We start from the raw sequence: 22,600 nt of genomic DNA, 5'->3' as shown, positions 1-22,600 counted from the left end.
TTCTGAATGCCCCTGAGACCTGCATGTTGCAGAGACGGCACGGGCAGCGCAGGCGGGAGCGGTCAGCCGGGCAGGCTCAGCGACCACGTGGGACGGCCCCGTTCCCAGCCCTGGTGCAGCTGGAGGGCCGATGGCCGCTCACCTGGCCTGGGGTCCCTCTCCTCTCTCCCTCCCAGACCCTCCGGGGGCCAAGCCAGGACCCACAGCGGCTCTCACGGCAGCTTCCTCTCCTCAGACCCACTGCTGACCCGACAGACCGTGGCACAGTGGGCCACTCCCCAAGGTGACACCATGTGGCCCCGCCACCGTAGGACCTTGACTGCCGCCCACCTCTACCTTCCTCAGGGCCCAGACAGGCCTCCTCCCAGGCTCCGGGCCTTTCCAAGAAGCCACCTCTGCCCCTTGGGGTCTGGCTGCTGCAGTCCCTGGGCCACTCCCCACAGAAGCAGAACCCAGGGCAGAGCCCGGAGCCCTCCTCTGGGGGCTGAGACCTGGGTGGCTTGTCCACGCACAGATCCCAGCTCTGGGGACCTGGGTGGCCAGTCTCCTTCACAGCTAGAGCAGACCCAGCCCCGCCCCATCCACATGAGAAGCCCAGGCCCCACGACTCGGCCGACTCCCAGCTTCCCCATCCCATCCCGCAGGCTCGGGCCTTTCATTCTCAGGCACTTAGCAAGGGAGAGAGGAAGACTGCGGATCTGTTTTAGCTGCCTGGATCCAGCTGTGCCTGAAGGTCACCCTCCTTTGTCCCCCTCGGTTACATGGCTGACATTCTCCTTTAGGTAAAGTCACTCTTAATACCTGTTATCTAGACTGTCTTGTCTGACATTGGTAGCCTTCCCAAGGGGTTAACTAGCAGCGCCTGGGTGCCATCCTTCCACACACCCTCAGCCAGACCTCCTCCCAGCCCCCTCCCTACAGGCCACCCTGGAGACTGGACTTAAATAAATAAAGCTGCTTGAACAACTCCCTCATCTACCCACCCGGGCCTTTCTCCCCGTCTCTCTGGGGAGTTTCTCTAGAGACCCCGACTGACGAGCCCAGCCCTGGCAGGGAGAATAGGGAGGCGAGGTCCCCCGGTGGTGCCCCACAGGGCGCCCCGCTCCCGCGCAGGGGCCCCAGCTCTTACGGGAGCAGGCCCTCTCCTGGTCCAGGGCCACCGCGGGCGGCTGGGGGTTCCGGTTCAGGTCAGGTTTGGTGGGAATGAAGACCTCGGGGTCGTCCTTCCGCTTGGCTGACAGACTCCTCTCCCTCTGGTGACCTGCAGGAGGCAGGTCAGTCAGACACCGGCTGGTGGGCTGGGCTGGGAGGCCACAAACCACGGTCAGCCACGGACGGCCACCTCAGAGGGAAACAGCTGCTGCCCTCGGGATCTCGGCTGGAGGGGAGGACAGCTGAGGGGCCGCGAGAGCCAGGCGTGACAGGGGCTGCCCCAGGTCAGGAGGCGCGTGCAGCCAGAGGGCGAGGGACCGTGTGTGGCCTGCGGCAGTGAGGAGGCCCTGGGCTGGCCATGGGCACCACGCTGGCACTCCGGACTTGGGAACAGTGTGTGCAGAGGCCTGGGGCGGGCTGACGGCTGCTGGGCCAGGCCCACCGGGAGGCGGGTGAGAGTTCCAGCTTGGGAGGATGAAAACTGGATGTGGGCGGTGAAGGTTTCAGAAGGTGAACGCACTTTAATGACACTGAGTGGACTGGGAAATGGTTAACATGGGACACTTCATGTCACCTGTACACTGACAATAACCTGCACCCTGTGCGCACCCACACGGGGCGGGGGAAGCGGGATGGGGCATGGGAGCAGCCTGGGAGATGCGAGGTCAGTTCCTGGCTGTGAAGATGGGCATGCTGAGCTGAGCAGCTGGATGTGCTGGACGAGGCCTGGACACAGGGTCCCGCAGCCTCCCATGGGTGCCGTCCTGCCGACACCCTGACCTGGCTCCAGCGGGACCCATATCTGCAGGATGACAAACCTGTGCTGTTTGCATTCATCGAGTTTGTGCTCACTTGTTACAGCAGCAGGAGGAAACTGATACAGCCTACTAGAGGGGAGGACTCTGGGGTCCAGGTCATTTGACCAAGGTCACAGAGCTTGGTGATGGAATTGGGGTTTGGCCAAGCCTGCCTGGCTCCAGGTGCGGCCCTGAGTCCCTGGGCTCCCTGGGTACCAGCCCCTCTCCTCTCCACATGGAGGACATCCAGAAGTGGTAGCTGGGGTCCACCCGGGCCATCAACAGTTTAGAAAGGATATCTTCTACGGACCCAAAGACCAGACTTTGTTACTGCAACCCTAGGCCCCCCGGTTCTTCAGGGACCTGGCCCAGAACTTCCACCGGCCTCTGCTTAGCTCCATGGCTCACTCAGGCCTTGTCCTGGGCACACCACGCCCAACCTCCCCCAGCCCTGGTCTTGCGGAGCCCTGCACCTGAGAGCTGGGCCCCAGCTGGCCCCAGCTCATCCCTCCTGTCCCAGCTTCAATACACCTCCTCTGAGGTGCTCTGACCACTCCAGCTACAGTGGCCCCAAGCCCATCCCCCACCAGCATCTTGTTATGATCTTGGTGGCTTTTGAGACCAAGCGGTCCCTGTCTCTCCTCCTGAATTTCCCAACTTGACCCTGACACCTGGCCCTCCCCTTTCCATGTCTTAGAAAAACAACTCTACCTTCCCGAGTCCCACGCCCACCTCTCATTTGTTTCCCACCCTTGGAGGTGACATGAAGAGTGACCTATTGGCTCCCCAAAGCCCAACTACTGCTTTATGACTTTGTTTGGCCTGTTTGTTGAGCCTAGTGGTTAACAGCTCAGGCTCTACTCCCAGACTTTTGGAGTTTTGATTCCAGCTCTGCTTCTTCTTACTGTGTGACCTTAGGCAAGTTACATGACCGCTCTGTGCCTTGGTTTCCCTTCCTGTGAAACAAGTACAATGACAGGATTTTCCTTGGGGCTGTGGTGGGGATTCAAGGAGGGACTCCATGGGAAGCTCTTAGAATAGTGTCTGCCACATGTCAACAGGATAAATGCTGCCCTGTTCCTGTTTGTGTATTGATGTGCATGGCTCCCGTCCCCCTTGCTGGCATGGAGTGCCACCGGAGAGGACTGCCCTGCCCTGGGGGGTGATGTGCATGAGAATGAACAGCGGGACCAGCCGGCTTCTCGGGTCACTGGGACTGTTCTCAGGTCTGCAGCTCCAGTCCCACGCTGGGGTCTGGGGAGACCCCCAGAGGCCCCGGGACCACCTGGCCATCCTTTCTTGGGAGCTCGTCTCCTGCTAGGGCTAAACCCACCAGAGGCTGCAGATGGAAGGGGACAGAGGGGCAGGGCCGCACTCACAGGCCTGCGCAGGGCCATTGTCAGCGTGGGGACTGCCGAACAGCCCAAGTGTTCAAACACAAAGTGCCAGGAGATTCGGGCCCGTCCTTCCTCACTGCTCTGTGGCCTGGTCCTTCCCACCTAGAAATGGCCGGACCCGTGTCCAGGCAGGACTCGGGGGACCTCCTGGAAGCCCTCCCCTGCCTCCCGGCTCTGGCAGAGGAGCACATTCACACTGCCCCGGCCACTCGCTGCCCAGCAGGTGGGCACGCACCTCTGTGGACTTGGCGGTGACCTCCCACAGCACACAGGCCAGCTGGGTACCACAGGGGAGGCCCGTGGCCTGGCAGAGTGTCACAGGCTGGGGGACAGAGGCAACTGGGCTGGTGAGACAAGGTACCCCAGTGACAATTTGGGAGCACAGTGGGGGCCTGGCCAGCGGGTCCTGGGGGAAGTGCAAAGGCGACTTGGCAGAGAAGGTCGCCCTGAGCAGAGGCCGGGTAGGGGCAGGGCCAGTGTCAGGTTCAGGCTCAGGCGCGGAGGGCGCTGGGGATCCTGGCGGGAGCAGCTGTGCAGGGCAAGAGGGGACAGGACACGGGGGCAGGTCTGAGGGACAAGTGTCCTCGTTGGAGACACAGGCCACGGGTGTGGCCTTCCCAGGACTGCCCGCTACGGACTCGGCTCTGCCCCCAAGTTCACCTACCAAAGTCCTGACCCCAGGCTACCCTGAAGGTGGCCATATTTGGAGATGGGACAAGTCAGTTAAAATGAGGCCACTATTGTGGGGCCAATCCAAGACCTGTCCTTGGGAGAAGAGAATGGGCCCGGTGACACAGAGGAAGCCCTTGGAGAAGCACGGAGACGCCATCTGCAAGCTGAGGAGAGGGACTCGGCAGACGCCGACCCGGCCCTGGACTTACTCCTGCCCACTTCAGATGACCCAGCCCACTAAGGCCCCGCCCACTTCAGATGCCCCAGCCCACTCAGGCCCCGCCCACTTCAGATGCCCCAGCCCACTCAGGCCCCGCCCACTTCAGATGCCCCAGCCCACTCAGGCCCCGCCCACTTCAGATGCCCCAGCCCACTAAGGCCCCGCCCACTTCACATGCCCCAGCCCACTCAGGCCCCGCCCACTTCACATGCCCCAGCCCACTCAGGCCCCGCCCACTTCACATGCCCCTGGTTTCCCTTTCCCGATATTCAGGTCAGTTCAGGAACCACGACCTGCTCTTTGCTGGCTCACGGCTTTGGGGACGCTCTTGGGATGGAAAGAGGGGCAGCGGGGCCAAGTCCTGAGCCAGAGCTTGGGGTCCGCAGCACTGGGCGGCCCGACGGTGCCAGGTGATTAGTTTAGAGATGGCACCCGACTCGGGTGGGTCCCCTGATGTGGTCTGGAGAGCCCGATCTGGGAGTTTTGCTAAAGCTTTTAGGAAAGAAAAATGCACTTTCCAATGGAACTGCCAAGCCAACATCTCACAGGAAGGCACAGCTGTGGCTCCGCACTGTGGACACTGCCTGAGAATGACACGGAGTCACTGCAAAGGGGAGGAGATGAGAGGGAGGGGAGGGAGGGGACAGGGGAGGAGAGGGAGGGGAGAGGGGAAGGGAGGAGAAGAGAGAGGGGAGGAGACAGGAGGGGAGAGGAGGGGAGGAAAGGGGAAGAGAGGGGAGGGGAAGGGAGAGGAGGGGAAGGGAGGGGAGGAGAGGTGAGGGGAGAGGAGGGGAGGAGAGGGGAAGGGAGGGGAGGAGAGGGGAAGGGAGGGGAGGAGAGGGGAGGGGAGGGAGCTGAGTCTGACCCACAGCTCTCCATTTTCAGCTCTGAGCCAATGAACAGCCTCTTTTGCAGAAGCCACCCAGCCGTTAGCCAACTGGATGCTGCTCGACCCCCTCCCCCTAGTGCTTAGGGAGGGCCCCAGGTCTCCCTGGCAGCACCTAGGACCTGGAATTCCAGGGCCATCTGGACCCCTCATGACCTCTGCGTCTTGCAAACAATAGAGACCTGGTGGACAGCCTCCCTGCCCTCGAGGCGGCCTACTGAGGGGGGAATTCAGAGCAGAGCGGCTCAGGTTCAAGTCCTAGGATCAGATCATGAACGCCCGGGGTGGGGGGCTCACTTTTGGAGGCCGGGTTGAACTCCAGCACCACGAGGGGCTCCGGGCGCTGGGGAGGCCGTCCTGCCTCCCGGTCCTCGGACACGTCCGTCGGTTCTGGGACCCCACAGGACGGAGCAGGGTCGTCTCTGGGGCATCCCCCGGGGGCCGGGTCCCCAGGCTCGGGCTCGGGGAGCACGTCCTCCTCGATAGAATCGTACTCGTCGCTGGAACAGTCCTCCTGGGTCCTCTGCCGGCTGACGCGCGCTTCCAGACTCTTCCTGAGTTCCTGCCGAGAGCCGAGAAGACAGGTGGAGGGCCAGGCCGGTGCCAGGAGGGAGCCTCACTTGACAGACAGGTCACGCCACCCCAGGAGCCGTCCCCCAGCGGACGTCTACTAACAACCTCTGTGTGTGTCGCCGCTCCCCAAGTTCAGGAGGGAGCAGCGTCTACGGCAGGGATCAGCAGGGACGGAGACGCCACCAGAACACAGAGGGGAGAGGGAGCGGAAGAGAGGACGCGGTGGGTGCTGGGCTTGTCACCACAGACCCCGGGCCACACCCAGACTTTCTGAGCCAGCGGGTCTGTGACGGGGCCTGAGAATTCACATTCCTAATCAGGCAACCCTGGTGCTGAATGGAAAATCGTATTGAATACGAAATTCCAGGGTCCTCCACACGACCTGGAAGTCCAGAGGTAAAACATGGCAGAGCAGGCTGTCCCCACGTTGCAGGACGCTTCAGCAGAGCCTCCAAGTGTCCCCACGGTGAGCACTGAGCTGCATTTGCCTGGGGATCTTCCCGGGCTTCCTTTGTCTCCCTGAGACCAGGCCACGCGTCAGGATCCCCACTTTAGCACTTATTCTAACGGCCTGATAATTCTTATGGGTTTCTTTTGTCCCCATGAGACAGTAGGCTGAGCATTAAATTCTATATTTAGAGTGACCAGAAACCCATCAGCCAAACCACGACACTTCTGAAAGGGGAAAAAGGGCACTTTACATTTTATTCTGGGACCAAAAAAGACACACTAGACCTGGGGCCAAACCAGTACATGGGGCCAACCTCGGTCGGCCACCCTGCGTCCTCACAGCCCCCACACGGCCCTGAGAAAGGGAGAAGCAATCGATGGAGGTTTGATGACTGGCTAATAAACCTAGCAGCGTGGTAGGCTGGATGACGGCTCCCAAGGATGTCCCCGACCTAGTCCTGGTGCCTGGGAACGAGCAGGGCTGAGCGGGGAGGGCTACTGCGAAGGCAGCTTTGATCAACTTCGAGAAAGCATCCTAGACAGACGGATGGTGGGAAGATGGGCATCAATGTGCTGCTGTTGGGAACTCTGGCAATGAGAGGGTCTGACTCTGTCACAGCAGGATCTTGGCTGAACTGTGTCCTAGGTGGGCGGGGGACTCGGATGTTAGCTCAGGAGGCTTCCGAGTGCAGAGCTAAAGGTGCGCTCTGGCTTCCCCAGGAGGACACCGGCCGAGAGGAGCTGTTAGGAACCTGGACGGAGGTTGGGGAGGGTCTCAGCCCGGCTGCCAAAGATGCTGAGAGGAGATCGGGGACACAACCAGGACTGGCTGAGGGGCCTCTGCTGCAGCCTGAAGTGACTCAGGGGCCACCGGGGAGGAGAAGCCCTCTCCTCTCAGAAGCCGACAGTGCCTAAGGTGGAAGTTGCAGATGGCACCCCAGGGCCAAATCTGACCAGCAGGTCTACTCCACTCAGTCCCCAGAAAATTGTGAACTGGTTAACCAAAAAAAAAAAAAAAAAGGGAAAAAAATCAAACACCAAGGAACGCAGGCACCTGGCTTTTCTTAAAACCAGAAAGCCGACAAGGATCTGTCTGTCTCTCCCCATGGCCGCCTTGGCTGTGACTGTCCCCCAGGTCCCCGCCACTCCCTCCCAGGGCACGTGCTGTGGCTGGGGACATCCCCCTGCCTCACGTGCCACTTAAAACATTCTTTGGAATGAAAGCCAGGGGCCAGAGGTCCCAGGACCACCCCACGTTTCCCAAACGGGCACCTCAACCCCAAACAGCACAAGGATTTTTTTTTGTCAGATTCTGTGACCTGATCCATACTCTGGGAAACACTGTCCCCATGATGTGACAACTGGACGCAGCCTGTGTGGCCCACACTGACTCTGACCCTCGATTATTCGACTCACTTCTCCACAAAGATTCACTCACAGCTAACTCCAGACGAGGCCCTCCTCTAGGGACCAGAGGCACAGTGGGGACGGGACAGGGTGTGTCTGCTGTCCCCAAGCTTGATGGGGAAGGGGCACGCCTGTTCTGAGTAGCACACGTCTAACTCACAAGACGGCCATGGCAGTCCGGGGACAAGAGGGGCGTGGGCTACGTGTGGACAGGGTTTCCTTGAAACCTGACCGAGGACTCAATCTCAGTGCTGGCGGCGACAGAGACAGCCAACCTCCTAGTTGGAGGAGAAAATGGGGCTCCAAAGGGGGGATTCAGCCCCGGCCCCGTTAAGGGAGCTGTAGTGTCACTCAGGAGGGCCTAGGGGCCACTGCGAACACGAGGCGCACGCTCAGATTACGTTTTTCAGTTCAAAATAAATCAGTGACAAAGGTGAGCGCGGCCCGGACGGCCAGCCACACACACCCGGGGCCCAGCTGCCTCCTGGTCCTGGCCCAGCCTCCCCTGCGGCCAAGCCACTCCCACAAGCACAGTCCTGTCCACCCTGAGCTGGGCGTGTTGAGACTCTGCTTCACATCTCTGTCCTCTCTGCACTGTTTTCCCAAGTGTGAGCCACACCCCCACACACACACACCCACACACACACCCCTGCACTGGGCTGATCTCAGGGGTGCTCTGCACTGAGCTGACTCCAGCTTCCGTCATTTTGATTCGGGGTCTCACTAAACTGCCCACACCAATCTCAATCCATATGCAAATGACCGGTGGCCTCTCTACTGTGGATTTTGTCTTTAAAACACCTTAAGACCTGTCAGACCCGGGATTGCGCATCAGTCGGCCTGGGCTGGCGAATTCTCAGTTGCAACTGATCGGTCCAAGTAAACTCCCGTTCCTGATCAATGTGCCTCAGTCTCACGGGGATCAATGGTTTTGTATGATACGGCAGAGCCTTTGATCAGACCGTTCAGACTTCCAAAGCACAGAGTACACAGCATCTCGAGGAAAAAAAACAAAAACAAAAACCAGAAAACCCCAAACCCTCCCTCATCCACTGAGGCATCCAGGACCCTTCTGGTCGCTCCGACGAGCCAAGAGTTCTTTTGTTAAAAAATGTGCCCCGTCCTACATACAAATCCTGTGGCTTCAAACTCAGCCCCGACACATTTAAACAACTCCCCTAAGTGCTTCTTCGTGTACCAGATTCTGAGAACCGCCGTCTCCTTCCCTTTTAACTGGTTTTCAGACTTGGCCATAAATCATAGTCACAGGGAAACTGAAAAGGAGGAGCCCAGGATCAGAACTGCCGGGAGGCGGGGGAGCGCATTTGTGTGGGGTCTGTGTGTCTGTCTGTCTCTTTGCTTTTTATCTTGAGCTAATCTAGATCTCGCCTGCGATCTGTGGGGACCAATGTGGAGAGATCCCACATCCCACCCCCCAGCCGCCCCAGGGGTGACGTCCTGGAGAGGAGGAGCGGAAACTCAGTGGGGACCTGAGCTGGACACGGTGGCCGGCCAGGCTTTGTCCCCAGGCCTGTTTCCCGTCATCCCCCACCACCCCCTGAGCTCAGCATGGTTCTGCTGACGCGGCTCTTTGCCTCCAGACGTATCAGCTCTTTTTTTAACTTATAATTTCGAAAAATGGAAAACCCACAGAAAATTGGCCACAGTGTGCGATGGCCACCAGCTGTGGCCTCCTGACGAGGGCCAGTCACTGTCCTCCCGCTCGTCTCTCCTCCCGATCGTCACGAGTGCTCCTCATTCTGACCCCCACAGACGCTGGTTTCTGACACTGTGACCTGGCCTCACCCTTGGGGACGGTCTCCTGAGAACAGGGAGCTCTCCTGCACGGCCACCGCATGGACCTCACACTCAGGCAACCGAGCACCTCGGCAGCCTCACACGGATGGAGTCCACCCTCAACTGTTGCCCGCTGCCCCAGGCCATCTGGATCAGCTCCCCCTCCTCAGGGTGCACAATGGCCACCTCTCTTTGCCACCCTTTAATCCGGGACAGCCCCTGACCTTCTTGGTCTCTCATGCCGCTGATGTTGGTGAAGACCCTAGGCCAGGTGTCTGGGAGACTGTCCCTCCACTGGGGACTGTCTGGTTATTTCTCATTCGTTCCGTTTCTGCAAAACACTTTCCACTGATGGGCTCGGCTAAGGGGTCACCGGGAGGCATCTGGCTAAGGGGCTCCTCCCTGTTGCTGTTTAGAACACTATTAAGCATGACTGATGGACGGCCACCTCGGACACCCTGCTCCCAGGGAGGGCATCGGTCATGGTCATGCAGACGGTGGCGAGTTCTCAAGCAGAAGAAGGCCTGTGACGTCAGCACCAAAGGGCCGGCAGCGGGAGCCTGGGCTCCGATGTCGGCTCCCCTCCGACCCAGGTGAGTGACATCATTTCTCTGCCCCTCAATGTCCTCAAGCCGTAACAGGGAATGGGAACTCCCAGCCTGAATGAACCCCGGGGTAACCTGGCAACGGACGTGACGTGCTCAACGGGGTTCTCAGCACTTAGTAAGTGCTCACTTAACGTGGACGCCCACCATTAAGAAATGTCATGCAGGCGCTGGGGCGGGGGCTCAGCGGCAGAGCGCTTGCCTGGCACGTTTGAGGCCCTGGGTTCGATCCTCAGCACCACATAAAAGTAAATCAATGAACAAAGACTGTGTCCACCTAGAACTAAAAAAATTAAAAATAATAAAAAAAATAAGCCAACGCCTCTGAGAATCTGGACTTTCCCAGAATCACTCAGGGCAGCCCAGGACCCTGCTGCCTCACGGCTGACCTTGACCTACCGTCACATCCTGAATCGTGAGGAGGATCCTGTCCTTGTCGGTGCTGCCTGGAGGCTCGGGGTGCTCTCGCGCCTTCAGGAGGGAGAACCTGAAGTCACAGCGTGTGGTGCGCGGGGGAGACTTGGAATCCTGGGGACAAGCAGAGAGGACCGGCGTGTTACAAGCGACGTCCCATACGGACCCTGGAGGCCGCCGGCGCCTGGCTCTCCTGTGGGCCTCCCTGCCCTCCATCCTCCTCCTCAGTACGCCCTCCCCCGCCCCAGAGCTGGTCCCCCGCGCCCTCCCTGCTGGCCCAGTGCCACCGCAGGTGCACAGCGGGTGAGGGCACCAGGTGTCACATCCGGGCCCCCAGCTCCTGCCGCTGTGCCCTCAGCCCTGGGCTACAGGAAGATCGGGAGAGCTGGCCTGGGGACGTGGCCGTGGGGCTACGGAGTTGACAGTGAGCTCCTCAAGGGGACGGACAGTGTGGTCCCTGTTACTCGGCTGTTACAGGGTCGTCCCAGACCTCAGGGGCACCCAAGCCAGGGAACTGCGCTACGAGTGACCCCGCGGCTTTCCAGTTCCGCTGTTGGAATCAACCAGAGTCCAGGGAGGGGACACACCGAGAGCCCTTTGGAGGCCAGTGGGCACTGGGACGCTGGGCAGGATGGCCTTCCCACGCCCAGATGGGCCCGTGGTCACAACAGCCGTGGGGGGTGGATATCCCCGTGGGAAGTCCCGTGTCACCTGGCTTATTTATCACCAGGATTTTTATATCAGTTGTGCATTATCTGGGAAATAAGACATTTTAATAGGGGAAAAAGTCCTTCATCTCATTCCCGACATGTGATCAGAGCTGCTCCTGTACGTGGAAATGACGCCACCCATCGCGGCACACTGCCCGGGTTCCAAGGGAAGGGGACAGCAGACCCAGCACCTGGTGGAACTCTCTGGAAAGAGGTACCTTCTCTTCACCGGTTGTTCAAGTGCTCAAATCCCTGTCATGGCTTCCTGTCTGACATAAGGAAAAGCCCACATCTTTACCGCGGCCCTCACGCCCTCTGCAATCTGACCCTCCTCCTCTTTCTCACCCCTCCTTCCCCGCTGGCTCCCTGTCTCAGGGCCTTTGCACCTGCTACCCCTGGGCCTAGGAGTCTCTGCTCCACCTGGCTCACTCCCTCACTCCCTGGAGGTCTCCATGGAGCTATCACTTGTCAAAGGGAAGTCCCTGTCCAGCCACTCCGTATAAAACAGCAGCCTGCCTGTCTATCTGAGCCCCTCCTGACATATTATTCACTTCTCTAGCGTCTCTGTCTCCAGCATGTGGCCTGGGGACACCTGGGGCTTGCACACCTGTCCCGCGGGACAGCTGCCTGGTTCTCAGGCAGGAACGTGGAGCCCAGACCTTCCCACAGTTCAAGAGAAGACCCTGATTCAGACTGTCACTCGGAACCTCCTGCTCTAATGTCACCCAGTCACCCGCATTTTAAAAATCGCCGAGCAGGGGACGAGGTGGAGGCCAACGGGCCACGCCCGCAGCACCGTGGGCGCAGGGCCGCCCAGAAGCTGGAGTTCCCAGCCCCGGGGCTGGGAGCGAGGCCAGGGAGGCCCCTCCAGGTGGCGGGGGCAGGAGAGAGGACAATCAGACGCTCTGCGGGGGGCTGTGCCCAGGAAGGCTGGTGAGGCTGGCGCTGCGTGGCAGGGAGCGCGGAGCTGGCAGAAGACGTGGTGCTCGCTAACACAGCTGCCAGGCCAGCCAGAGGGACAGCCGGGGGACCCTAACGCAGCGTGTGTGTGGGGAGGGTGTTCTGATGGCGGCCACAGCGCCACCTGCTTGACCCTGCTCTGTGGACTGCGTAGGGAGACAAGGTCACTGACAGGTCGTGGGACAGAAAATGGCTTTTTTTTTTTGCAACCAGGATGTGAACAAGGTGACCCCTGGCCCCTACCTGCCCCTCTCCCAGAGCCAACGAGGAGACCCAAACACAGGCACAGAACCAGGGGTGTCTCCGGGACCACACCCCCCTGTCTTTTAAGGGCCACTTTCATTTTGTAAAAGCAGTTTGGGGTTCAGAAGCGACAAGCAGAAGCAAGACTGCGCCCAGGGTGAGGCTGTGGGACCTGCAGCCGGGTCCGCGGCCGACAAAGCTGCTCGGGCAAAGGTGGCAGGTCCTGCTCAGAACGCGGCTCTCGTGGGCCCCCTCTAGGTGAGTTGGCTTCCTGTAACCTTGGAGGTAACTGCCCCATTCCTTTTAACTATAAAAGCAACAACCTTAGAATAAGTCCCGACTGTCCATCCCCACTTCCATGTGCCAGCCCAAGCCTACTGCTGGCTGCCTGGTCGGACCCATAGCCCCTCCTACCTCAGTCTGTTCCCCTTGATCAAGCCATGCCTGCACACTGCCCCTGAACAAGCCCAGCCTCAGTGCATCTGTGCTAGCTGTTCCCTCTGCCTGACCTGCTTTTCCCATCGCTCCTTGCCTGGTGTTCCTTCTTACCCATCAGGTGTCAGCTGAAGTGCCACACCTGAGGCCTCCTTTCTCCTCTGTCCTGACTAATGTCACTCTCTACCCACAGGTCCCCCTCGCCCTGCCAGGCCCCCTCACCCCACAGCTCCCTCTCGCGTGCGGGGACTGATGCCCTGGCCCTGTCCACACCAGCCCTGCTGACCGCTGACCCCAGATGCCTCTGGACACTGGTCTCTAGCTGCTCTGTGTGGAGACGGACGTCAGAATGAGGGACGGCGGAGGTGAGGGACGGGACCCCTAGGACGCGGCACCCTGCGCACAGACCAAGGCAGCCCCTACCTGTGGACGGTCTCCAGAAGTGTCCTTTGCCTCGACAGTCACATCCTCCAAGGGCTCAAAATCTTCGGAATAGTCCAGAGGAGGCTGGATGTGGAGCCGGGAGCCAGCTTCTGTTCGGATCTGCACTGATTTCTGTGCCGAGAAATTCAGACCGTCTCAGACCCGGGGACGCGCACCTTCATCCCGCTCGGGGGCAAGGACGGGTGCTGGGGCCCACCCCGGGGATCAGACCTAGTGCTGCTGTGCCCTGGTGCCACAGCGGTATGTCATGGTGGACGCTGACCCCTGGGCCAGCCTGGACCTCGCACAGCCCAGCGCAGCCAGGTGGGGCCACCTCGGCTCAAAAGTCCATCGTCTCTGGCCCGGCAGCGCACGCCTGGGGGCCCAGCCACTCAGGAGGCGGAGGCAGGGGGATCACAGGTTTGGGGCCTATCTGGACAACTAGTGAGGCCCCGTCTCAAAGTCAAATACAACATGCGAGGGGCGTGGCCCAGTGGCAGAGCCCTGGGTTCAATCCCCAGAACGGAGAAAGGAGAGTCGACCATTTCCAACTGGAACTTCTGAAGAGCGTCCAAGAGTGTCCAGCCAGACTTTTTAAATAGCTTTTTTTGGTTCCAGGGATTGAGGGATGCTCAACCACGGAGCCCCATCCCCAGCCCTATTTTGTATTTTATCTAGAGACAGGGTCTCGCTGAGTTGCTTAGGGCCTCACTGTTGCTGAGGCTGGCCTTGAACTCGCGATCCTCGTGCCTCAGCCTCCCGAGCCCCTGGGATTGCAGGCGTGTGCCACCTCATGTACGGGCACTTGTCACCTGTGGCTATCACCACAGCTCACTTTGGTGAGGGCCTGGGTCTTAGACGGGCAGCCTGGCTACATTCCTGGGACTCTGATCTATTCTCCATGTGACTCCGGGCAAGTGGCACCATCTCCCCGGGCACCAGCTCCCAGATCTGTTGAGAGGGCACCCGGGGGCTCTGTCCAGGGCTGCTGGGAGGCTGACAGGCCGCGCCGCGGTCACCACTGAGCCCTGGCCTGGCTCCCCTGGGGTGTGTGCTGCACTCAACCCGAGCCTCCAGGAGGCCAGTCTGCTGGGCAGTGGGAAAGTGTCCCCATCCCTGAGGTCCAGCTGAGGTCCAGCTGGCTGTGCTGCGCTCCACCAGAAGGGCCTGGGCTTGGCTAGGTGGTGCCCAGGTGACATCTGGGAGCTGTCCTCCAGGGCTGACCTGCAGGTGCATGTGTCTGAGTGGTGTGGCTAGTCCACTGCAGTGCCCCCTGGCCCTGTCCTGGTCCCATGAGGGAAACTCCAGATGACCTGGGCCGTACGTGTCCCGTGCCCTCATGTGAGAACCTGTCTGGGACATTTAACGTCCCCTTACACGCAGGAAACGGAGCCATGAAGTGAGGCTGAGGGACGTGGCCCTCCAGGTGCTCGGCCCCCGACTGTCCCCGCATCCTGCACCATCCCTGCTTTCACCAACCCCCTGTCACTTAACGTGGCCTGAGTGCCACCTACGCACCTCAGACGAATCTGCCGGTTAAGCCCTCGCCACGACCCAGGTACCAGGGACAAGGCCACCCAGCTGGCAGCCAGAGCCACGAGCCGGAGCCTTGCCTGGGACCTGCAGCGTGGCTCCAGAGGCCCGGCTCCCACCACAAAGCTGCCATGTCCTCCGCAGGCCCCAGAGGAGGGGCTTCGGGACTCGCCGACCACATGGTCCCCAGGCAGCGTCCACCTGTCCCGAGGCAGCTGCAAGGCAGGGACGGTGCCCAGGAGCAGCTGAGGGCTATGCTCCTGTCATACAGGCCACAGCTGCCCAGGGGTGCAGTGCTGGCCAGCCCCGGCCTGAGCCAGGTGGCCCCGTTGGACGGCCTCGGCCTCTGGAGAGCAGGGGGGCTGAGGATGTCCTGTAGACAGCTCACACTGCAGGCAGGGCCTGGGCTACGGCACCAGGGGGAGGCATGGGGAGAGGCCTGAGGGGCACCAGGGGCTCCCCGTCGGGGGGCGGGGGCAGAGGCAGAGCAGAGCTGCTGCAGGAGGCGACCTCCTGAAGGACACTGACGGGGCCCCTCCTGGCCCTGAGTGCCCGGTGACAGCGCTGGAACCACATTCCCTCCATTCCTCTCACTGCCTGCCTCGGCCATCTACCATGCTGCCCGGGCTCCAGGATGTGAAGTGGCAGCCCCAGGTTTGTCACCTGGAGAGAAAACACCACTGGGCAGGGGAGTTCGGGGCACAGCATTCCCAGCGGCCTTCCGGCCTCAGCTGGAGAAGCTGGGAGGGCTTCACACTGACCACGAGATGGACGCCCCTTGACTTGTTGGGAAGAACGCACCCCCCGCCGGGCGTTCTGTATCCCAGCAGCCAGGGAGGCTGAGGCAGGAGGATCCCGAGTTTAAAGCCAGGGGCCTCCTAGTCAGGAAGACATATGAGAAGAAGGGGGAGGGAGTCCATGCAGGGCTGGGCCTGGGCCAGGCCGGAGGAAGAGCCCGGCTCACCAGCCTCAGTGAGGGCCTGGGTGCCACCAGGGCCTTGCAGGTTGCTGGTCCTCTACCTAGAGGGGAGGATCCTGGACCAGGGCCTGCTACTCCAGGGGCACCCCATGGCCAGCCCATTGTTCCCTCCTGGGAATCTGGGAAGTGTAGAGTCTCAGGTCCCCCCTGTGCCCCAAGAATCAGAATGTGCACTCCAACAGCACTGGACGTGCCCCTGCCCGCCCAGACGCACCCCCTGCCTGCTGGTAAGAGCACCTGGTTTTCTTTTGGGAAATCCTCTCCACTCCCTGCCCCCAAACCTAGTGTTTCATGTGGAACTGGGTCCCCACCACCGGGGGAAAGGGAGCATGTGATCCAACAGGGTCCATCAGAGCAGGAGACCCCCTGGCCCACTGTGACTGGGTGTTCATTCTGGGGAGCAGATGGGGGGCAATAGCAAGGTGACAGGATGTAAGTGGGCAGCTGCTGGTGGCCTTGTGGTATCCCATGGGGCACAGGGGAAAGCAAAGCTGAGAGATGGAGAGGAATCCTGTTCGTGGTCTGAGCTCCTGGACCAAGCCGCACCTGAATGTAAGGTGGCAAGAAAGGGAGTCAGACGGCACAGCTCGGTGGCCTCGGATTTGAATCCAAAACCAGCAGAGGCGCAGGAGAGCCAGCTCTCTCCTCTGCGGACCCCAGCCTCCGACCCAGCAGCTCTCCACGGCTGCTCAGTTCAGGGGCTCCAAGCTGCAGGCACAGGTCAGCAGTGGCCTTAAAGCACTGACTGCGAACAGGGCTCCGCAAACGTGGGAAGATACAAGGGAAAAACCGAACACTTAAAAACCAATGCCCCAACCTCAGGGAGTTCACAGCGGAGACCGAGCTTAGGAAGCAGCGTGGACAAAGCGGTGTTCCTATCAGAGTTTCTCGTACCAGGGCTGGGGCTGTGGCTCAGCTGCAGGGCGCTCACCTTGCATGTGCAAGACCCTGGGTTCCGTCCTCAGCACCACATAAAAATAAAATAAAGATGTTGTGTCTGCCAAGAACTAAAAAATGAATATTGAAAAATTCTCTCTCTCTCTCTCTTAAAAAAAAATAAAGGTATTATGTCTAACTACAAAAAAAAAAAAAAGAATTTCTCATCCAAGTGGCTCAGTGGGTAACAAACACGCCCGCCCTCTGCCTGCGCTCCACCCCCAGACCCGGGGAGCCTCCCCTGCCCCCCAGTGGGAGGAGACTGGAGCAGCCCCGCCCACACCTACCAGCAGCTCCGCCCCCACCGCCCCCTCGCACCCACGCTCCCTGCCTCCCACCAGCCGACCCGGCTCCGGATGAGGCCACACTCTGGGCTGGGGGTTCTGGGCTGGGGGTTCGCAGCTGCTCTCTCCTGCCCACTGCGTGCCAGGCCTGGGTAGACGCGGGCAGTGTATACCCCGAGGAGGGCTGAAAACCCTTGACCCCCAAGCCCCCTGTTCTGGTCACCAGCCCAAGGCCAGCTTGACCGAGCCCCAGCCCACTCAGCCCGTCCATGCGCAGTTATAGGGATCCCGAGGCCTGTGTTCAAGCTCATTGTCAAGTACACAAAAGAGCAGCGCAGGGCTGCCCCGTAGGGTTGTGCGGGTTGCGCGGTATGTCAGCGGCTCCCTCTAGAGGCGGAAGAGCTCTGCCAAGACCCGCTTGGCAGAGTTGGGGGTGCAGGTTGGGGGTGCAAGTCTGTGTGCCTGCGGGGACCTCTTCTTTCCAAATTTGTCTGACCTCAAAAAAAAAAATTCTTGACACTAGCGCAGTCTAGACCGTGAAGTCTCGGGGGGCTGAAAGCCTGGGGCTCTGTGGGCGGTTTCCCCTTCTGTCCTCAGGTGTTCAGAGCTCAGAAGGAGGGGACCAAGAGCAGGCCCGAGGGGACCAAGGGAGAAAGGAAGCCAGCTATGGCGGCTGAGGGAGAGGCAAGCCCTGCCTTCAGTGCAGGGAGCCTGCTGCCTGGACCTTTAAGGAAAGCCCACCCCGTGGTGAAGCCTGCAGGGCCGTCCCTTCACTACCAATTTAATGCCAAGAGCGCTGACGTTCATCAAATCTGACAGCGTTTTGGTAAACGACGGCTCTGTTGATTAGGCCGCTGTCCACCCAAGTATCACAAGGCCGAGGGAGCCATAAATCTTAATCCACTGATGGCGGCAGAAAGATCCAGGGCCCAGGAGCAGAGGGGGGAAGGACAGTAGGAACAAGAGCCCATATATCACTGCCAGCCCCTGGCAGCAAGGCAGCGGGTCACAGCCCACAGCCATCACTTCGGACTCCAGGCGCCAGAGCTGGGGTCTCGGGGAGGGTCTTGGGAGAGCTGTGGGCTGTTGGGCAGCGTGGACGCCTCTGACCTCTGCCCTGGAAGCCTCGGTTCTGTGGCCTGAGGCGGCCCCTCCTGGGGGGCAGCTTTGCCCACGGTGCGTCCTGACTGTTGGGCGAGACCAGGGGAAGGGGCAAGTGTCCTGGGCTGGTCAGCGGGCCTGGGCGGGGGTTGGGAGGGTTTTGTGAGGCTGCTGAGGAGACCTAGCAGCAGAGGGTGCAGGGGACGAGGTGGGGAGTGAAAGGGGCAGTCACCAGACTTGGGGTGGCACTGGGACAACATGGGGTCCCTGCTGACCAGCCACAGCTAGGTGACCGTGTGGCCCCAACCCCTCCTGGCAGGCCCCGCTATACAGGACAACCCGGGCAGGCACAGGGCTTGGTCCCTCCCCAGTGGGGTGGCCCCTGAGCACCGGGGACTCTGTCACCCTGACCACTCCACCTGCCTGTGGCTGCCGAGGGCGTCAGGACAGACTGCCTGTCCCCAATACTGTCTCGAGGACTTCATTCCATGGAACTTCCCCCATCCCTCCAATACTCGGGACCGGAGGACAGGGATCCCGTGCTCTCCTCCTGGTGGTGACGACACGCAGCTGGGCACAGTCTCCACCAGCCACTCCCAGCCTCCTCTGGGAGAAGCCGCGGGGCCCTCAGGCTGCTCGAGGGCCGCCAGGGCAGGACCTGCAAGGGACAGCCTGGCCCTGCCTGAGTCCCGCGGGCACCTTGTGCAGGCTGCCCAGCCGCAGCCCAGGCCTTGCCCCGAGCAGCCAGTGAGCCAGGGACACTGAGGCAGTGGGTGTGATGGAGGTGGCTGCTCAGGGGAAGCCAGGGGACAGGGAACAGGGTGCACACAGGGGCTGTGGGGACCAGCAAGGAGAAAAAGCGGCCTCCAAGCCTCCCGCGGGGCTCTCCTGCTGCCCCCTGTCCCCTCCTGTGTCCACTCGGGGACTCCTCACGTCCAAGCCTCTAAGGCGGGGGGGCGGGGCTTAAGTGCCGCAGTCTGACTGGGCACAAAATAACCGGGAGGTCACGAGCCACTTGTAGGTTCAAACAGCAACTACTTTATTCCCAGAACACAACGGGAACTCTCCAGAACTCCACGGAAAAACTGCGAGAACCAACGGGAACTCAAAAGTAGCGGGCACCCGAGGTAGCAGGAGCCGCCTTATTGCCGGACAGCAGAGATTTATACACAGCTGAATACACAGCTTGTTTCAATTTAGCATCATCCAGTTACAGCAATCATCACCATCCCAATAACCACACACAGCTTAACTTAATCACCATCATCTTAATGGCTCGCCAGTGTCACCTCTCAACCACTCCTTCTGGCAAAATGCCAGGCGCCATCCTGACTCGGGCCGTGGCTCCCAACACTTAAGGCCTTTTGTGAGCCTGACACCATCTGCCACCACACACTGGCTACCCTGTCTCGTTCACCCAGTACCCGTGTCCCTACTGTGCCCTTCACCAGGGACACTCTCCCCAGATCCTCCAGGGCCACCTCTGCTGGACGCGCAGGCCTCCAATGCCTGCCCACTCACGGGGTCTCTGGGCGCCGCCTACCTCCCCGTGTCTTCCCCTAGCACCTCCCGGCTCCCGGCTGGCTCTTCTGCACCTCCCCACCTGCTCCTGGGAACAGCCCGGGAGAGCAGACGGGCCTCATTCCTGCCCTGGCCCCGGCCCCCAGGAGGCCCAACACTTCATAGGTGCTCCACAAACAGTCACAGAACGAGTGGGGACTGGCAGACTACAGGGACATACCAGAAGGAAGAGCCCAAGGTCCCCAACAGGAGTCCCCCTTGCCCTCTGCCCCTCTGTCCACTGCAGCAAAGCTCGGTACTATTTACTGGCCCTTCTCGAATTTCCGCAGACCCCAGCTCGGCTGATCTGCTGACTAGCTGTGAGGAGGGCACTGGTGCCACTCCCACCACAGTGACCGGGAAGCAAGTCCTCGATGCCACCAGGAAGCCCAGAGCTGCGCTCTTCCCACTTCTCTGGATCCATCTGTCACCTGTCACCAGGTCCTCCTAGCTGAAGAGGCAGAGTCCCTGCCGCGGGACCCCCTGTGACACCACTGCCCACATTCATTCTCAGCAGCCACGAGAAGGTTCCTGGATGACAGAACCAAGGCTCAGAGAGGCTGCATCCCCAGCTCGGGGCACACAGCAGAGAAGCAGACCACTGACCCCCGACTCTCCAGGGCCACAGACTCTGAACCAGGTGGGCAGCGGACCCAGGCACGAGGACGAACCGCAGGTCCCGCTGCTGCCCTGACTGGAGTGGGGGCACCCAACAGGAGGGGAAAGGCCCAGAGTCGGGGCCAGGTCTTCCTGTTTTTCAGGGAAATAGGAATCTAGGTTTTTAATATAAAATCTTTTGAATTAAAAGATTAGCAAGGACTAAAGTCTTTTAAAATCATGGGGTGCGGAAAGGTTATCTGGGGCAAGCTGGACCCAAGCTGGACACGGTCCCTCCACAGCCATCGACAGGCAGCAGAAATCTCGAGGGGGCACTGGGCCTGCTTTGGTCCATTAACCCCAGGACCCTGCACACGCCCGGGCCCTGGCAGTTGCCCAGAAGTGTCATTAAGTCACGGGATGACTTCGTACACGCGTGCCTCCTGGCCCACTCTGCCACTTCTAGTGTGCTCTGCTCACCTGGGTCTTGGGGTGGTACTCTTGGGACCACAGGTGGGCAGAGTGGTCTGCTGGGGAGGGACCTGCCCGACCCCTTCAGTCTGGTAGAGGCCAAGGAGCCAAGTCCCGTGTCCACAGGTCCCTCTGGCTCTGATTCTGGGTGCGACTTAGGTTCAGCCAATCAGAGCCTCCCAGGAGACAGAGCAGGAGGGGACAGGGACAGATGCTGGTGCTTCTCTGCTGAGCACAGCCATGCGGGTGACAGGCCCCAGGGCCCTCTGGGCCCATGGTGGTGTGGTGGCTTCCTGATCCCAGGCCGGGTGGCGGTCCCTCCTGCCCGACTGTGTCTGGCCACGGCTCTCCTCGCAGGCCAGGGAGGGGCAGCTGCGCTTGCTGGACCTTGTTCCCAGAGCCTCGCTCAGAGCCGCCGGCCACCAGGCCGGAGCACCCATGCCCGACCCTGCATTCCACCCGAGCAGGCTCCTGGTCAGGCACTGGCTGACCCCGACTGAGAACAGTGCAGAAGGACAATCACTGCCCCCGAGTCAGGAAGCCAGGAATCAGCTGAGATCCGGCCTGTGAAGTGGGGGCCACGGGGAGACTGGGGACGGGAGCTAATGAATCTCAGGCCAAGTCTTTTAAATGGCACAGACTCTGGGGCCAGCTGTTAAGTCACAGTCTCAGACACAAATACGGCTCTGGGTAATAGAAGGCACTCGAAACAACGGGAGAGCGACTTGAGTGGGAAGAGGAGAAAGGCCTCATTAATGAGAAATTAACAGTCATTGCTGGGGACAAAGGGAGGTCTCCAGGCTGCTGCCCTGCGGCTGCACGTTAGCCCTGAGCCAGGCAGGAACGCCCCTCCACAGGGCCCCTGAGGGGCAGGTGGAGAACCAGAGTCCACTGCCCTGCTGCCCTCTCCGCTTAGTAGCCATGAGGCTCCAAGCAAACTGCCCTACGTCTCTGGGCCTCAATTTCTGCAGGGGCTGTGCAGACAGGCTGAGCCGACGGAGCCCACATGCGCCTTGCCACGGGCCCATCCACTCGGTCCAGTGTGAGATGCGGCTGCCCATCTTGGTGAGCGCGAGATGAACACAGTAACAAGGAAACCCGGGCCGGAGCCCACCCGGTTAGCCTTGCCGGGGTGGAGCCTGACCATCTGTATCTTCACCCCCCAGGCAATCTGCACACGCACCCTGCACCGGGGCTGAGGAAGGGGTCCTGGTCCCAGGTAAGGTGTGCAGGGAGGTGTCGAGGATGACGTGGAAAGAACAGAACAGAACGCGGAGGAAAGCTGTGTGTTTGTGTCTCAGTTCTGCCACTTCTTACCTGTTGACCTGGAAAAGCTCAGTGAATGTCTCTGAGCCTCTGTCTCCCTCACTCCCTAAGAGGAGGGATGACACTGGAACCCACCCTATAGGTCCACTGTGGGTGCAAAGGAGAGTTGTCACGCAGGACCTCAGGCCACACCTGCATCCTGTCCTGAGGGGTGGGGGATCAGCAGCACCCACGTGGCACTACTTCTAAGGGGCAGGGGCTTTGTCAGTATATCCCTGGCATCTAAGACCATGCGTGGCACATAGTAGGTGCTCAATTTAATAAAAAACTGGACAAATGAGTCTTCATGAAGGGGCTGTGTCTACCCTTCTGTCCTCCCAGTGGGGCCCAGTGCAGAAGGAGGACATGCAGCAGAGGGGACCCCGAGAAGCCAGTCCCATGCTCGGGGGGGGCACCCCTGCCTGCCCAGCACACCCACCCACTGCCCAAGGGCTTCTAAACCCTTGACTATGTCTGTCCCCACCACGGCCCTGCTCCAGAGTCTAAGGCATGAGCTGGGCCCAAAGTCGGGATCTGCCTGCGTCCCCAGACCTGGTGCCATCCTCGGCGCTGGGCCTTGCGTCTTACGATGTCTTCAGCTTCTCGAAGTGGGAGTCTCCGTCCATGATCTGCACCAGAGAAGGGGAGGGAGGCTGGTGAGACACCGACAGTGAGCGCAGACACTCCACGGGA

At 60.5% G+C, this 22,600-nt stretch overlaps 1 protein-coding gene across 4 annotated transcripts in view; it reads right to left on the bottom strand.

Moving 5' to 3' along the window:
- Katnip (katanin interacting protein) overlaps positions 1–22,600 on the bottom strand; it is a 141,700-nt gene that overhangs the window by 64,647 nt on the left and 54,453 nt on the right. For 3 of the 4 annotated variants that reach the window (XM_071605631.1, XM_027948690.3, XM_027948688.3), the window contains 5 exons: positions 22,460–22,536; positions 13,142–13,273; positions 10,356–10,484; positions 5,422–5,686; positions 1,130–1,261 (listed from right to left, as the gene is read on the bottom strand). In XM_071605631.1, coding sequence (XP_071461732.1) covers positions 1,130–1,261; positions 5,422–5,686; positions 10,356–10,484; positions 13,142–13,273; positions 22,460–22,536 — 735 coding nt within the window. The remainder of the gene's footprint in view (positions 1–1,129; positions 1,262–5,421; positions 5,687–10,355; positions 10,485–13,141; positions 13,274–22,459; positions 22,537–22,600) is intronic. The other variant, XM_027948689.3, reaches the window with a different exon arrangement.

The sequence above is a fragment of the Marmota flaviventris genome, chromosome 19, assembly GCF_047511675.1.
Source record: "Marmota flaviventris isolate mMarFla1 chromosome 19, mMarFla1.hap1, whole genome shotgun sequence".
NCBI lineage: Eukaryota > Metazoa > Chordata > Mammalia > Rodentia > Sciuridae > Marmota > Marmota flaviventris.
This window is presented reverse-complemented; position numbering and strand designations above follow the sequence as displayed.